This window comes from Scatophagus argus, chromosome 2 (assembly GCF_020382885.2).
Source record: "Scatophagus argus isolate fScaArg1 chromosome 2, fScaArg1.pri, whole genome shotgun sequence".
Classification (NCBI taxonomy): domain Eukaryota; kingdom Metazoa; phylum Chordata; class Actinopteri; family Scatophagidae; genus Scatophagus; species Scatophagus argus.
The window spans coordinates 20,735,411-20,751,689 of NC_058494.1; the positions used below are offsets into that span (position 1 = coordinate 20,735,411).

Below are 16,279 nucleotides of genomic sequence, written 5' to 3' on the forward strand. Positions count from 1 at the left end.
CTTCCTGCCCTGCGCTGCTGCCGCCGCCCTCCGTTTCTCCCCGCCTGCTGTCGGGTTTCTTTTAAACACCAGGTGGACTGAGGCAGACTGGGAAGGAGCGACACTGGGCCGGAGCCCTATGACAAATTCATATGAATTGCTATGAGCGGCTCATTAACGCAAACATTTTTCTCACATAACACTGAACATGTTACTGGCATTCTTCTGCTCTGACGTAGTTCTCCTTATTGGAAGAGTTTCTGCCAGGTTTTATCAGATGGTATGTATCTACAAGCACACAGTTTGTTTTTTGTTTTTTTTCTCGGCATGTAACACACAGCTTGGCTTTTTTAGTTCATTTGGCAGTCTTGAGCGTAGGTGGTGTGTGTGAGAAAGAAAGAAAGAAAGACAGAAAAGAGTGTAAGTAATGGTTCATAGCCCTGATGGTTTTGAGCAGACGCCTTCTAAGGCCAAAGATGAAATGAGTCATCTAGGAGCAATCTTGCTGGGAGAAATAAGACAGGCTTTGATTGGACACATGGTATCAGCCAGTACATAGAAACAGAGAGAGAAGAAGAAAAGATGGAAAGAAGAAAAAATATTATGTAATCTCATTTAGTGTCTTGTTGAAGGTTGGCGCCACCATGTGACAGAGCATCAGAGCTTTTCAACAATGTTTTAGTGGCATTTTCTTTCTTCGGAAATTTACTCGGCTTGTCTACAGTAATGAAAAAGAAATGAAGACCATCTCTGCCAGAAAGACTTTTTTAAAAGTATGTTTATGCCTTATATAATTACAATCAGAATAAAGTTTACTTATGCAGCTGTAATCAAAGTCAGTGAGAGTGAAGTGTCTTAAAATAAAAACTAAATCAGAACAAAAGGAGACTTAAGATACCAAATATAGACAGATAAATAGACACAGACCCTTCATGTCTGAGGATCCCAGACCAAATGCATTTTGGTAAGTAGGAAGTAACTGAGAGGTATAACCTGGGTTCTGGTCAGAAAGTGCATTTTACTGCATCATGCATTTTTTTTCTGTCCAGTGTCTCAGAGCTGAGTAGCTGCTGGTTGTTCTGCACGTTTTCAAAAATGTTTTCATTACAATTAAAGGACAATTGCAGTAGTCCAAATGTGAGGAAATGAAATCATGGATGGTGGACCTGGTAACAAAAGTGACTGAAGTCCTGAGTAGAGGAAAGACTGGATGACTTCACTAAGATGAAGGTCATAACATCAGTACTCCCATTTGAGATGTTAGATTGGTTAATCTTTTATGATATTTATATTTTTCGTACTTCTGCACTGCCTTGTGCTGCTAAATGTTGTCTGTTGTGTGATCAATAAAGTCTCATCTAATCTTATATCTTTTCTTATCTTATCACACGTGGGTTTCTGACAGTACTAACATTAGGATTAGGGAGATATCAGTGTGGATGGTCACAGCTCATAATCATGAATTTGAACTTTTCTAATTCATGATTCCAGCCTTAAATTTTGCATCATTTCAACCTTTTATCAGCTTCGGTTCTGCACGTAGGAAATTATGACACTGCTGTGAAAAGTTTCATGAGTAACTTTTCAATATACAGAATGTCTCACTTGCATTGTGATTATTTTAAGAAAAAACTTTAAGACATGGAAATATGTATGTTTAATTATATGGTACTTCCCTGCCTTCGATGCAGGCTGGCTGTTTAAAGTCATTATGAAATCCTTGAAAACATTTAAACTGAAATTCGGTGCAGGGGTCTAACAAGACTTGGCCCAACCCACACTGGACTTACTTTTTTCTTCCAACAGGCCGTTCTGATGGGGTCTACAACAAACCATGTCGACATGAAAAGAGCCCATCCAAATCCAACGAGGTGATCAGTCCAGAGATCCTGAAGATGCGTGCGGCTCTCTTCTGTATCTTCACCTACCTGGATACTAAAACCCTGCTGAGAGCCGCCGAGGTTTGCCGCGACTGGAAGTTTGTGGCCCGTCACCCGGCCGTGTGGACCAGAGTGCTGCTGGAGAACGCTCGCATTTCTTCCAAGGTGCATAGTGAACATGCAGACGGTTTGGTATTAGCGTTACTTCCACGGTAGCATGTGTTGCGTGTTCTTTGTTGCATGTATGAAGATTTTCACTGATCTCCATGTGTGTCGCTTAGTTCCTGAGCATACTGTCTCAGTGGTGCACTCAGACGCACTCCCTCATTCTGCAAAACCTCAAACCAAGACAGCGGGGGAAGAAGGAGACCAAGGAGGACTACCTGAAAAGCACACGGTGAGACACACAGGTGTACGCACAGTGGGGAGTTACAGCTGCACACACTTTGTTAACAAGTCACTTTGGAGTACTTATAGCTACATTTTGTATTATTTGGGCTTAGATAAGCACATTGCTTACCTGAGTGACATCCCTAATGGTTCCTCAAACAGTGACTGATGACAGGAAGCCAACAAGAGGAAGATAATAAGGGAGTGAATGATGACATTTTTATGTTGTTTGATTATGATCGGAATCTACAATCAGTTCTTATTTCCTAAAAGAGGACAAGTCTGATTTGAGTGGTTTGTGTCTAAATGTTCAAAGGAGACAAAGTATGTTACAGCTCCAGGCTGCTCTGAGATTGTGGGGACAATGCGTAGACATGCTGCTTCCTGCATATATTGCTTCGAGCACTGCAGGAACATTTTGTCACAGTCACAAATGGTAGAAGTGCTGTTCTGAAGGACAGGCGAATTACTTCCTCTGCTCTGTCTGTCTGTCTTTTTTTTCTTTTTTTTTTTTTTGTTGACCTGCTACATTTCCATTTAAGTGGCTGTCTGGAAGAAGGTCTGGAGGCGTTGTTAAAGGCCACAGGAGGTAACCTGCTCATACTGAAGATTTCACACTGCCCCAACCTGCTGACTGATCGCTCCCTCTGGCTGGCCAGCTGCTACTGCCGAGCTCTGCAGGCTGTAACCTACAGGTAGACCAGCACATCCAGGTCCCATTTATCCCTGTTTGCTGTATCGGGCACAAACATATATGTTATGATATTGAATGGTAGATAAGCAGTGTCTATGTAATAAAAATCAAATTGCATAAATGCTTGTTGTACAGAAGTGCCACAGATCCAGTTGGCCAGGAGGTGATCTGGGCCCTGGGAGCAGGTTGTAGAGACATCATCTCCCTACAGGTGGCACCGCTGCACCCATGGTAATAGACAGAACTATACTGTACCTCTTTTTATTAATGCCAGATATTCTGTCTGATATGATACGATTGCTGTGGGGTTTTAAATGAATTACCGTGGTCTGTATTTTGTCCCTTTTAGCCAACAACCCGCTCGTTTCAGTAACCGATGCCTACAGACGATTGGAAGGTGTTGGCCACACCTCCGTGCTCTCGGTGTGGGCGGGGCCGGTTGTGGGATTCAGGGGCTGGCCTCTCTAGGTGAATATTGCTTGTGAATCAACTAATCAATTTCTTGTTTGGCTGCATCATTTGTAATACTTATGATGATGCCGCCAGACGGCATTTTTATTCACGACTGCAATCACATGCAGAAACATAAAGTGGAAAACAGAGATACTGCATATTAGCATCTTATTTGCACTTAAGTAAATCAGTTTATATATTCTTTATAATAATGAACATTTTAAGCACAATTTGGTGAGAGTTTAATTGAGCCTTTTTGCACAACTGTAACCTTCTATTATCTTGACACCCCCATTCTTATCTTCCCCATTCATGTGTCCCCCCTTAACCCCAGCGAGGAACTGCATGCGCCTGCAGGTGCTGGAGTTGGATCATGTGAGCGAGATCAACCAAGAGGTGGCAGCAGAGGTTTGCAGAGAGGGCTTAAAAGGTCTGGAGATGCTGGTGCTCACCTCCACACCAGTCACCCCCAAAGCCCTGCTGCATTTCAACAGTGAGTTTGAACTCTGCTGCACTGACCACAGTAGACCTGCTGTCTGATATCCTGTTGGTAGGCTGCTAACACCACATAGGCTGTGATTACATTTAGGCAGCCTTAACTGTTGTCTGTGGTTATTTAAGAGTGCATACTCAATAAAAATATAAACGCAACACTTTTGCTCCCATTATCAAAAGTTGAACCAAAAGGCGTTTCATGTGCACAAAAGATTTCTTTCTCTCAGGTTTTAAACACAGATTTGTACATCTGTAGTGAGCAAGATATCTCAAGTGCCGAAATGTCTTCATTTCTAAGATAAAACTGCACAGTTTAGAGTGACCTTTTAGGATGACCAGTCCAAAGCACAAATGTTTGTCTTTATTGCCATGTAAGTGAAGAGGTTTCACATTACTAGGAATTTGTCTTGGTGATTGGTGCATACATAAAACGTAAGAACGAGTAACATATAACAATAGAATAAAATAAAATAAGATAAAATAGAATAGAATAAAGTAAAACAAAATAAAATAAGATAAGTAAAATAAATGAGGGTTTCAACAAATCTGTGCTTAAAATCTGAGAGAAATAAGTCTTTTGTGTGCATAAAAAAAGTCTTTCAGTTGCCCTTGTGAAAATGGGATCAAAAACAAATGTGGCATTTATGCTTTTGTTGAGTGTGTGTGAGTGTATTAATAAGAATGAGAGTAAAAGAAAAGCTGCCCTGCCTTTTCCTCTCACATCTGCAAGTACAAAAACCCTGTTGACTCCCAGATGTTTCGTCCACTTGCGCAGGTGTTTGCCGCAACCTGAAGTCCATCGTGGTCCAGATTGGTATAGAAGACTATTTCGAGGACCCCAACAGCCCTGAAGCTAGAAAACTGTTTGACGAGATGGTCAACAAGCTGCAGGTAACAGCACCTCTCTGTCTCATGTCACACCTTCAGCAAATGCTGCACAAACACATTTTTCAGTTTGGCAGCTGATGAAACCAGAAGTAGAATTTACAGACAAAAATTGAAACTGGGACATGCGAGTTTCCATAAGAAAGAAATCCATTGAAACCTCATCTGTTGTCAGCACATCAACAAATAGCATTTCATGTGTACAATTAGACTTCTCGTTTTTGGTTCCCCTAAGCACCACTACACACTTGGTATTTTCCTTTATGAGTCTGCCATCCTTCGAGTGCCGTGTTAACTTTGTGAAAGGAGGTCTACTTTCTCTTCGGCATTTTGTCACTTTAATTTCTTTTTTTTTTTTCAGCCAGTATGCCCTTGGAGTTTTGCACAATTTTATGCACATTACTAACATTTGTTGAGAGTTGTTCTATTTTAATCACAACTACACACCATTGAAACCATGACTCAATCCTTGAAGTCCCAGCGAGGGCTGGTTGTGGATGCGCTGTTGCTAACTCACTCGAGCAGAGGCTTACTGTGAGAGGCTCGGGTCATTGTTATAGATGACCACACACAAACAGAGATATAAAAGCTGTGAAATCCCAGGTTTTATTTATGTTTTGTTTTTATGAGTCAGTTAGCAGTGTGTTCGTCTTGGATATTACACTCAAGGTGGTGGGCTCGCTCACAGCCGTTAGGTAACCTCTCCAAAAGCCCCAAACGGCTGTGATTTATTTTTATTCCTCCCTCTTCAAGTTTACCGTGAAAGGGCAGCCAAAGCTCTCCTCTTGTGTTTAATCATCCTTTTTCTTTTGAAGTGAGTCTTGTTAAGGTCAAGCTTTCAAAGCAAGACCAGCATCTTTAACCAACTGCACCACATTACTTTATAGTTTCTTATAGATTTCTGTCATACATCAGTTACCGCCCACACTTACTGTTAAGTGAAGAAAACGTAAAGTCATGAAGACAATGTGGAAAGGAAGCAGTTTGACCACCAGACGCCGTTGCCTTTAAGAAAATGAGATTCTGATATCCCTCCCTGCGTTTTTGTTTGGTTTCAGGCTCTGAAGAAGAGACCCGGTTTCTCCAAAATCCTCCATGTGAAAGCAGATAGCCTCTGCTAACATCTTTTGTGCAGATTCTTCAAGTCTTGGAGGGACGCCATCTTGGCTCCAGTCAATCATAAAGACCCAGCTGTTTTGAGCCCACTCAGTGGGGCTGAATACGTCTGCAGGACCGACAGAAACAACAGAAGATCGCCGCGATGAACCAAGGCTGAGGCTCCATGTGCATACTCTACTAATACAGAAAATAATTCTTTCACCATTTCAGTAAGGAGAAACTGATATCTCCTTCATGTTGGTTATGAACAGTCAAGAGGCTTGTTTGGACCAACAGTGGCTCTATATATCACATGAATGGCCTGTCGTAAACTTTACAAAGACCCAAATAACCCAACAAAACTGTCAGATTCCTCTTTTTGGTCTTTTACTTTAACCATAAAATTGGTTCTTGCACCTGCACAGAGCCAGATCCCTCTCTTGAAACACCTGGGGCCAGGTGACAGCGCTGTATTTTACTGTCTGCATCCACATAATGCTTGACACACACTTGAGACTACCTTCAGCAGCACGTGGGCAGGAGCACATAATAAATCATACATACTTTTTTTCACAGCAGTATAAGGTTAAGAGACTTGAAACGGGAGCTTTGTGTATGCGTGTGTGCAGATGAGTGAATGCATACAGCTGAGAGCTGAATACATGGTTTTCAACCTGCCTGTCTCACGCTGCTGTGCGTTGGAGCAGGACAACGGACAACTTTCAACGCTTACTGCTTCCGCCCCAAACAGAAAAGTGCTTAACCATCTCCGGGCGCAGCGGACAGAGCAAGAACAGCACTCTCAGTAACACGCTGACCTTGACAGTCGTCATGGCAGAGATTCGTTTAGCCTCTATTTCCATCTTCTGCTTCCTCATGTGAGCAGCATCAGGCCACAAACCTGGACTCGGTGTTTCACGTTGTTGTTGTGTCTCCAGAGGGAAGATGATCCATAATGCATTTCTCTCTCTCTCTCTCTCAAAAACAAAAAGCAAACAAACTGGTGCCATTTGTAACAGTGTCCTCATTCCAGTGAGCGTTTTCTCCAATGTGCCATTAATGAGGGAAGATTTCATTTGAATGGAAACATCACTTACTGAACAAAAGGGTGTTTTGATTCATGTGGAACGTAGTCTCAAGGTGCATACAGATGTTACAGTGTTTATACATCATGTGAGTTTCATACTTTACCATACTAAACAGTGCCATTCCTGTCAATAGTGCTTGTCACAGCTGAAAAATCCATCTTTATATTCTTCAGCTGACGTTCTCTGGCTCCCTCTGCTGGCTTGTCCCCAGCACTTACTCGGCTAACAGCCTGCTGGCGTCAACACGCTTTGTGCACTCTGCAGCATGCGACGTGTGCCACCTTAACTATTTTGCAGAACACAAAGCCAAGGGATCAGGTTGTTAGCATCACCTTCAAATTAGGAGTTTCATTTGATGCATGGTGGTGCGGTGGTTGCAGCGCTGTCGCCTCACAGCAAAGGGGTTCGGGATTTGAATCCAGGTCTGGGTCCTTCTGTGCGGGGTTTGCATGTTCTCCCTGTGTCTGCGTGGGTTTTCTCCGGGTACTCCAGCTTCCTTCCACAATCCCAAACACATGCACATTAGGTTATTTGGCTACTCTAAATTGCTCCATAGGTGTGAGTGTGTGAGCCTTTGTGGTTGTCTGTCTTTGTGTGTCAGCCCTGTGACTGATTGTTGACCAGTCCAGGATGTACCCTGCCTCTCACCCGTAGTCAGCTGGGATTGGATAGACTCCAGCCCCCCCTTGACCCTGCACAGATAAAGCGGTATAGAAAATGGGGAATGGATTTGGTGCGATTAATGGCAACAATTCAGGTTATGCTGCAGAAAATGAAAAAAGTAGCAATACTTAGTGTGGTGGTACATGCTAAACACTTCTCTCTGCTCCAGATAATTTAAAGGGGAGTTCCAACTATCTTAAACATCAGGATCAGTTTATAAATAAGTAGTATTTCTTCTTTCTTCTGAAGCTCTGGAGGTGCTTTGACAAGTCTGAGAAAATAACCTTGGTAATGTTATCAGGGTTATCTTAGCTTGGAACCTACAAAATACAAAATTACACAAATCTGCATTACAAACTTAGAGCATATAGATTGAAGATTGTGAAAATATGTGTTTACATGGCATAGAGAGTCTATGTTGAAGGTCTAGTGTGTAGAGTGTAGTGGCATGTGGCGGTTGCAGGGACTAAAAATGTGAAAGGCCCTCTGCAGAGCCACCGTTTGGTTTGTCCAATTTGGGCTACTGTAGAAACATGGTGGTGCAACATGCAAGACTCTGTGGAAGAGGATGTGCTTCCTCTGTAGATAAGAAAGGCTCATTCGAAGGCAACAAAAACAAAACAGTTCTTATGAAAACATAATTATGAACATTATAACCAATTTCTGCCGACAGATCCCACTGAATCCTGCACAGAGCACCTTTAAAAACTATTCATGGGAAATGTAGGATTCTGAATTCTTGCTGCTTGACCCATGGCACCAAAAGTCAGGACTTTTCCTCCCTCGGCTGCATTGATTTTCAGTCAAATTTTATGCAATTCCGAATCACTGAAAGGTCACCTAAGGTGTTTTGGGGGTATAAATGAAACATAATATTCCTAATTATGTTTTCATTAGTGTACAATCACCTAAAACTAAGTTTCTACATGTTTCTACAGCAGTCCAAAGTGGACAAATCAAACGCTGACTCAAGAGAGGACCTTTCACGTTTATTGCATTTTTTAGCTGTCACCGTAGGAGAGGGTGCAATGAGGAGCATACAGCTGGCTGCAGTCTGCTACCACACCACTAGATGTCACCAAATCCTACACATTGGATCATTAAACTCAACTCCTGTTAGATGCTTACAGTCATTTCGATTCAGAGAAATCAAACGCACCATCATGAAACGGGTGGAAATAAGATTCACACATCAAGCGGAACATCAAGTCTCTTCCCTCATGTTTACCACAGGTTGCCTACAAGGTCGTTCATTTCGCCACTTCTTTTGTCGCAAGGCAACTCTCTCCTAGACACACCTTGACATTCGTGAGGGGATTGCACAACAGAGCGAGGAGACAAGTTTCCAGGAATGCTGAGCAGGCGTCTGTCATGTGGGATCTTTAAAAATTCAAAACCTCACTGACGAGGAGTCATCGTCAAAATAAACCGTTTATGTGGACTTTACATAGCTGCACATTGTAGTGATGACGTTACAGGCCAGTGTTGAGATCAGCTGTGGATGTGCATTTCTTCATGTTCTTCCAGTACTGATTATTAATATTATTATCCTCCAACTGCTGGTGATTATCTGCTCTGAGGGAAATATGTTTGTGTGGGAAAAAACTTTGCTCACACAATAGAGAAAACACAAAGCACTTGTTGATTTTGAGTTTTAGACAATCCTGCCTTCGCTATCAGCTAGTCTGTACATAATGTTTGTAAAAAAAAAGAAAAAAGAAAAAAGACTCAAAAAAAGGATCCACATTTGATGTGATATAATATTAAGGTCGTACTTATGAGTGGAAAAAGTTGAAGTTTACAGGTGTTCATTCTGTAAGCATTTTCTCTCCAAAGTTGAATGAAAGATAAGCATAGAGAATTATATTATGTATAACAGTAGTGTTGAAATTGCAGTTGTGTATTAGATACTTTATATTAAATGTGCATCAGAGTCATATAGAGATGGAAATTATTTAAGAAGAGGTTTAAGACAATAACTCAGCTATTTATTTCTATAAAAAAAAAAGAGCGACGTGTATAATGTTGGCATGTTTGTGTTCAAGCATCAATCATTAAGTTGCCTTCTTAACTGTTCTGCTACTGTGACAAGAAAATTATTAGATGTTTAAAGAGCTTTGATTGCCTGCAGGTTAATGACGTTTCTCTTTATTTGATCTAGTCTGTTGTTGCACTAGTGAGAAAAAAAGATATTTCAGATGTTTATTATAAGAGTGTTGTTTTTAATGTTCAGCTATTTCTCAGTATTTGACAAAATATGATGCACTTTTTTTCCTGAACACTTTTACCGGCCCGTTGCTCATCAGTCAGAGTCAGAGACTCTGTCACACGGTTTCTGTCGACGGGATGCCTGGCGGCGTTTTCTGTTTTGGTATGAAACCGACTGTTCGCTTACATGTTTGGTTTCATGGAAAGAAACTTTTGGAAAGACAGTGACTGCAGATTAACTTTTACGCCCGAACTGACATACAGTCTCTTTTTCCTGCACACCATCTCTCATATCTCATTGGTTGGGAAGTTAAAACTCATACAGCTGCATTGAAGTGCTTTTAGGTTCACTGCCAATATGACCTTATGCACATGTACTGTCTTTGTTTCAGCTTTGCATTTTTGTTTTTTTAACTGTAGAATTCATACTCACACCAACAGTACATTTGCTTTATTGTGAAAATGGACCTGCTGAAGATGTTACAGAGCCTGTGTGCTCTGAAACTGCAGATTAGAGGTGGCACGTAAGCCAAAAATCACTTTTGGCTTACATTTCCATCCTCTGCCTCTCCAAATATAAGCAGAATAATTCCTAATTCATTTATTTTGAGTCCAAAACTGAAGCATCATTTGTAAGTCACGTTTATTTCATCACTTAATATTTTAAATCAAGTTTTATTCCTTCTCTGTTGCACCCATGTATTATACTGTGCAATTGAAAAACAGTGTCTCAGTGTTCATGTACCTCTCTCTGTACATATTTTACGTATGAATGATTGTACTCTGCCCATTCATCTGAATAGTATTTTACACATTACCTCAACACTTATCTGGGCAATTAAGTGTGCAGTTTGTCTCCATATTTTCATTTTTGACTGCCATCAACAGGTATGCCAATATATCCCTGAACTTCATCCATGTTGCTGCAACGACAAAATGGATTCTGTTGCTGAAAAAAACTTTCCCAAAAGATGATCAGCCTTGTGTGATGACTGCAATAGATGGAAATGTTTTACTGCTCATTTTCACTCATTTGTTGTCATCAATAAAACTGCTTTAAATTGTATTGCTTTGTACTTTAAACTACATTTGATGCATAGATCAAATTTAAAGGGTCAGATTAATTTGATGAATAAATTAATTTAATTTGAACCTTTTTTTCCCCCAATAACACCAGTTCACAGTGAGATCTGCCTGCTCTGACATTGTGTCTTGAAGGATGTGTTGAATTCCTTGAATGTCATTTTTTAAATGCAGCACTCGTGACACCATGCAAAACTACCAGGTCGAAAACATCACATATGGAGAAAGGAACCCTCTGACAAAATGAAATAAGCTGTGAATGTTGTAAGCAGCACAAATTTAATTCACCACTAGTGCATTTGGGTCACAGCAGAAATCTCAGAGGGAAAATGTCTCAAAACCTAGGCAAATAAGACCATAACTGTTTCATATTGTTTCTAGTGGAATAGATACCATTATACTTCATCTGGAATGACCACGTTGATCAGTTTCCCATATCGATCTACTTCCTGCTGGGATCTAAGCGCCAAAGTCTAATTCTGTTCACAATAAATTCGTTTTACTTGAATTACCTCATTCACTTTTCTTATTTACTACTGGTCGAAATATATCCCTCCCACTGCAAGGTGTGGATTGTGTTTTACTGTGGTTGCTTTGACACTCATACTCAGGAGTGTATGGCTTCATGTGTTTCTGGAAATAATGAAGAGATCTTTTTACAATCCACAAGACCCACAAAAGCTGTTTTGTTACCTTAAAAGTTTGTTTTTTTAACATCAGGTACCAAGTACCAAGGTACCCAGAGTTTGGTAAAAGGCGTCCTTCAACCACCATCTACTTTACTTTCTTAGTTTCACTGAATTCCTGTATGCCTGTGGGATCACAGTAATGTTACTTTATCCCTCAGACACTCAACACTTGAGCCAAGATGGCCTCACATTGCTGCTGTTTGATATAACGTCAGACTACACTAAATAAATAAACAATCTGTGAGAAGGTACACTAAATAGACTAAAGTATTCAGACACACCTCTTTATGGGGATGTTTTTCAGAGGTTGTGCTGGACAATCTTAACGCTTCAGCATACCAAGACATTTTGGACAATGCTATGCTTCCAAGTTTGTGGCAACAGTTATGGGAAGGCCCTTTTCTATTCCTGCATGACTGAGCCCCAGTGAACACAGCAAAGTCCGTAAAGGCATGTGCAGCCCAACCTACAAATTACAATTATAGGCAAGGAAAAATGAGCTGAAATTGCCTTAAATGGAGAATAGCTGAGTGAAAACATAAAGAAAACATTCAGAAGTAAGTGGAAATTGTAACAAATGGCCATGTTCAATGTTCAGAAAGAGTTAACAGTTCATTTACAGTCCTAACATGCAGTTCATAGTGAATGTTAATTGGTTAAAACCAGCAGCTGATAAATAAATCTTTGTCATTTATAAATAAACCTCGTAATTCAAGATTCAAATCTTGAATCTTGAATTACGTTTATTTAAATAGTTCGGTTGTTCAAATAAGCAGACACACGTTAAATTACTACCGAATCCTATTGGGCAGCAGACTGTCTAGCTTGTCACTCCTTAATTGTTACTGGATGTTGCTAAATTGACTACCCAATCAAAGCAACAAAGGGGCGGGATGTGAGGATAACCCGCAGATGTGCGTCTTTTTTTACGACGTCTCAGGACAAGAGATGCTAGGCAGACATCGTGTGACTTGTCTCAGAGTCGCTGAAGAAGTTAACCATTTTAGACCGCGGTGGATGACAGAAAAGGGCCTCAGTAGAATTTTGCAGAAGGTTAATAACTTTGCCTTGTCTCGGCAAGAAACACTGTGAAGTTATGCGGAATTGTGTTGCTAGCAGTGTTAGCACGTGTTGGGGTAAATGCAGTTGAACGTGCTGCTAGCTAACGTGTCGATTTCGTAAGCTACTGTACGGTTAAAGTGGACTTGAAATGAGCTTGACAAAAGACAAGACAGTTGGCTAAGAGACTTGTGTACAATGTTTGTCATATAGGTAGAGGAGACATTCCTGGGACTCTAATTTTTGTTGGAGCAATTGAGGAACTCGCCTGGTAGTCGTCAGGACTGGTTTTGCCGCCTGCCTGATTATTTTGCCCCTCTTCATATCATCATCATTCCCAACATCATTTCATCATCCAGACTGACCATTTGACTGCTCATAGAAGGTCGTGAGTATTAATTTCATGCACCTGATTATTATTATTATTATTATTATTGTTGTTGTTGTTGTTGTTATTATTGTTATTATCATCATCATCAAATCAGGACTGCATTTGGTTTATTTGCTTTAATGGGCATATAACTTATTTGCTGCAGAGTGAATGAGTGTGAGAGTAGCTGAAGTTCAAACGGAACCTTAACAAAATTTCAGAAACTAATTGGAATCATTTGGTACGTTTTTTTGTTTGTTTTTTAAAAAAATGAAATTTGTGTTTAAACAAATTTTATTTTAACTATAATACTGTGAGTTTCGTTAAGGTTCGGTAACAAGGTAAAAAGGGATGACCAATGTGGAGGCACTGTCAAATCAGCCCTAAATAAAATTCCTGGGGCCCCACCTGTGGCACTACTGCATCCTGTCAACTGTTAATAGCTACATGGGTCAGGTGATACACATGCTTGGATGAGTTTGTTGTGGAAGAACGTGAAGAGCCTGCACAGAGCCCTGACCTCAACCTCATCCAACACCATTGGGATGAACTGGAATGGAGAGCACAAGCCAGGCCTTTTCGTCCAACCCCAGTCCCCGACCTCACAAATGCTCTATTGCATGAATGGGCAAAATTCCCCACAGAAATCTTGTGGAAAGCCTTCCCGGAAGAGTGGAAGCTGCAGAGCTGTCAGTGTATTAAGAATGCATTGTCATTGAACTCCCTGTCAGGTGTCCCATTACGTTTGTCTATACTATGTATTAATTACTTTCTGTCACAGGGACAAGTAGAAATAGCAAAATTTACCGAAACTACTGTGTGTTAACAGTTTTGTTTGTCAACACCTTATAACAGGAAAAAAAATAGTCCCCAGTGAAAAGAGATGACTTTAGAGGTAAGATAAGTTTTTGTTCGTGAACACAATAAACAAACAACAACAAACAATACCCAATAAAATTATTTGTCGAGTTTGAATTTGACTAATTAGAAATTATTTAAAGATGTGTTATTTCTTCTGATGTTAAATTCAGACATTAAACATATCAGTAACTTTTTATTATTTTTATTATTTTGACTCACACAAACAGGTTGTGAAATATCACTTGTAAATTGATTGATTCTGTATATGTACCACTGGTTATTAATGTCGTAGTGGGCCATTCGAGTGCAACTTTCTAATTTAGAAATCTGTTACTATAAAGCTAGAGGGGCCACTTGAAAGCATCAGGAGTCCTGATTTTTTTGTTTTTTTTAAAGACATCTTTTAAATCATTGCTAATCTGTCTGTACCACCAAAACAGTGAATCTAGAGATGACTTTGCTTTCTGATGGCAGCTGTAGTTGAATGGTTAAGTCCACTGGAGCCTCTCATGTTCCCCTGCTGGACTGGGACTCCTGCCAGGACTTCCCTTTGTCTCTCTGCTGAATGAAGGAAGAGGCCAAGTACACTGTCCAGACAGTGAGGTCTTACTTTTAAAGGCCTTGCACACACAGTCACGATGCACAGCAATTGCGCCCACCACAGCTGATTTCGTAAGTTTTGTCAGTGGAAAAACTTGAATGTTTTACTAATCAGTATCTTTGTATGAACAAGGAACAAATGACTCCTCTATTGAGGAGTAATCCAGCTTGCTCACATGTATGATTTGACTCTTTTAGCTTATTGGTCAGCAGATGGCCTGACACATGAACCAAAACCGACGCTAATGTTGTTCCACGTCTGCTAAATGTTTTTTAGCAGACGTAAACATGTTTTTTATGATACCCATGACAAATTTCTAAGGCAGTAATATATTGGCACTGTGTTTTCGCAAGTTCATTTTCCATTATTGATTGTTGACTCTGTCCTGTCTTAATGAGACACAGCTGTGTTCATGTCTAGTCTCAGAGCTCCTGGGGGAACTCTGCCAGACCGTGTTGTAGCAAGTCTTTGCGAGTCTGCCATGAAATTTAGCATGAGCTCTGATTGGCTGACAGATAAACTTGTTGGCCGGTGGTCCTGTTTCTGTGGACACTTTGAGGATGAGGAGATGAGGCTCTTGTTACATCTTACAGCAGATTACAAAGGTTGTCCGGTAATAAGGCTCCAGAGAACTGCAAAAGAGAAAAGCATCACATAGTTGTAGGTCAATGCAAAGTAAAAGTGGAAGCCTTAAGTAAAATCTTTTAAATCTGTGTGTGAACAGATTAATTTATCTATTGGAAGCAGAGTAGGACGCAACTTTGTCTACTTCCAAGGTGCATGGAGAAGTGACAGAAAAAGTTCTCTAAAAACTCTAGCAACACTTATAGTAGAAAGAGCAACTTTATTTTTAGGACCTATTGATGACCCTGGTGTGCCAAGCAGAAACACATTGGTCTAAGAGTAAAGATGTTGTATATTCCACAAGTGTTGCTGTGGTTTTGACTTTCTCCAACAGTGCATTATGTATGATTGCTTATTCTTAAAAGGGTCGCAGCACTGGATCCCATCCTGGCTGACATTTGGCGGTGGCGGGGTACACCCTGGACCGGTCTCCTGTTCATCACAGGGCTAGAGGAAACACTAACGTGCCGCCCCGTATTCATCTCTAAATTAAACTACTTCTTTTAATATCATATTTCTGTGAAGATTTTCAATCATACAGGATGTCTGGAAATGAAACCCTAGACTGGGCATCAGATTATCTTATTGTCTGCAGGGAAGAACGGGGAACATAAGAGTCCTTTTACTGCTAAATTAAAGTAAATGTGTTTCAAATAATGGTTACTGTATACGCCTCAGGCTGTTGTGTATCTAATTTATCTGATTATTATGGCTTTGCAACAATAACACATCAAAAAAATAGTCCTTTGGAACTACTTGCCCCAATGTTGGTGTAAAATGAGCATGAAGATGACGTCAAGTACGTCCTCTAGGGGCAATAATCTTTTGCTCAGTTTGGTTTTCAGGAATAGAAAGGCCATTCTTGCTTGCTAACTCAAACACAGGTTCTCTGTCTTTTAAGAAAATTACAGCTGGATTTAACTGTGCATCCTCTGGATTGCAGCCATTCTTGACAGTGCTTGTGATTCCACCACTCCTCTCCACTAAAAATACACTCCTGGTCTATTTTTGGCGAACACTGCAGTACATCAACGGTAGTGAAAGCTACATTGTTTGTATGTGCAAAATACAACATAGTGCCTTATTATCAAGTGGTATTGCTAAGATTGGCTAAATAGATTAAAGTGATCCGTGTAGACTTTCTTGACCTTCCCTTGGA

General features: G+C 40.5%; 1 protein-coding gene and 1 long non-coding RNA gene across 4 annotated transcripts in view; both read left to right on the forward strand.

Moving 5' to 3' along the window:
• fbxo41 (F-box protein 41) overlaps positions 1-7,483 on the forward strand; it is a 43,611-nt gene extending 36,128 nt beyond the window's left edge. Inside the window, exons 7-14 of the mRNA XM_046417185.1 lie at positions 1,786-2,024; positions 2,141-2,256; positions 2,792-2,944; positions 3,079-3,174; positions 3,293-3,411; positions 3,731-3,889; positions 4,667-4,782; positions 5,835-7,483. Coding sequence (XP_046273141.1) covers positions 1,786-2,024; positions 2,141-2,256; positions 2,792-2,944; positions 3,079-3,174; positions 3,293-3,411; positions 3,731-3,889; positions 4,667-4,782; positions 5,835-5,897 — 1,061 coding nt within the window. The 3' untranslated portion in view covers positions 5,898-7,483. The remainder of the gene's footprint in view (positions 1-1,785; positions 2,025-2,140; positions 2,257-2,791; positions 2,945-3,078; positions 3,175-3,292; positions 3,412-3,730; positions 3,890-4,666; positions 4,783-5,834) is intronic.
• Positions 7,484-12,486: 5,003 nt separating this feature from the next.
• Positions 12,487-15,634, forward strand: LOC124074360. Of its 3 annotated transcripts, none has more exons than XR_006845840.1 (5): positions 12,487-12,658; positions 12,878-13,052; positions 13,864-13,929; positions 14,336-14,567; positions 15,486-15,634. It is a non-coding gene; the product is annotated as an uncharacterized LOC124074360 (long non-coding RNA). The 3 variants fall into 3 exon arrangements; XR_006845838.1 differs by having other exon boundaries at positions 12,490-12,658; positions 14,370-14,567; XR_006845839.1 differs by lacking the exon at positions 13,864-13,929 and having other exon boundaries at positions 12,493-12,658; positions 14,370-14,567.
• The last annotated feature ends 645 nt before the right edge of the window (positions 15,635-16,279 follow it).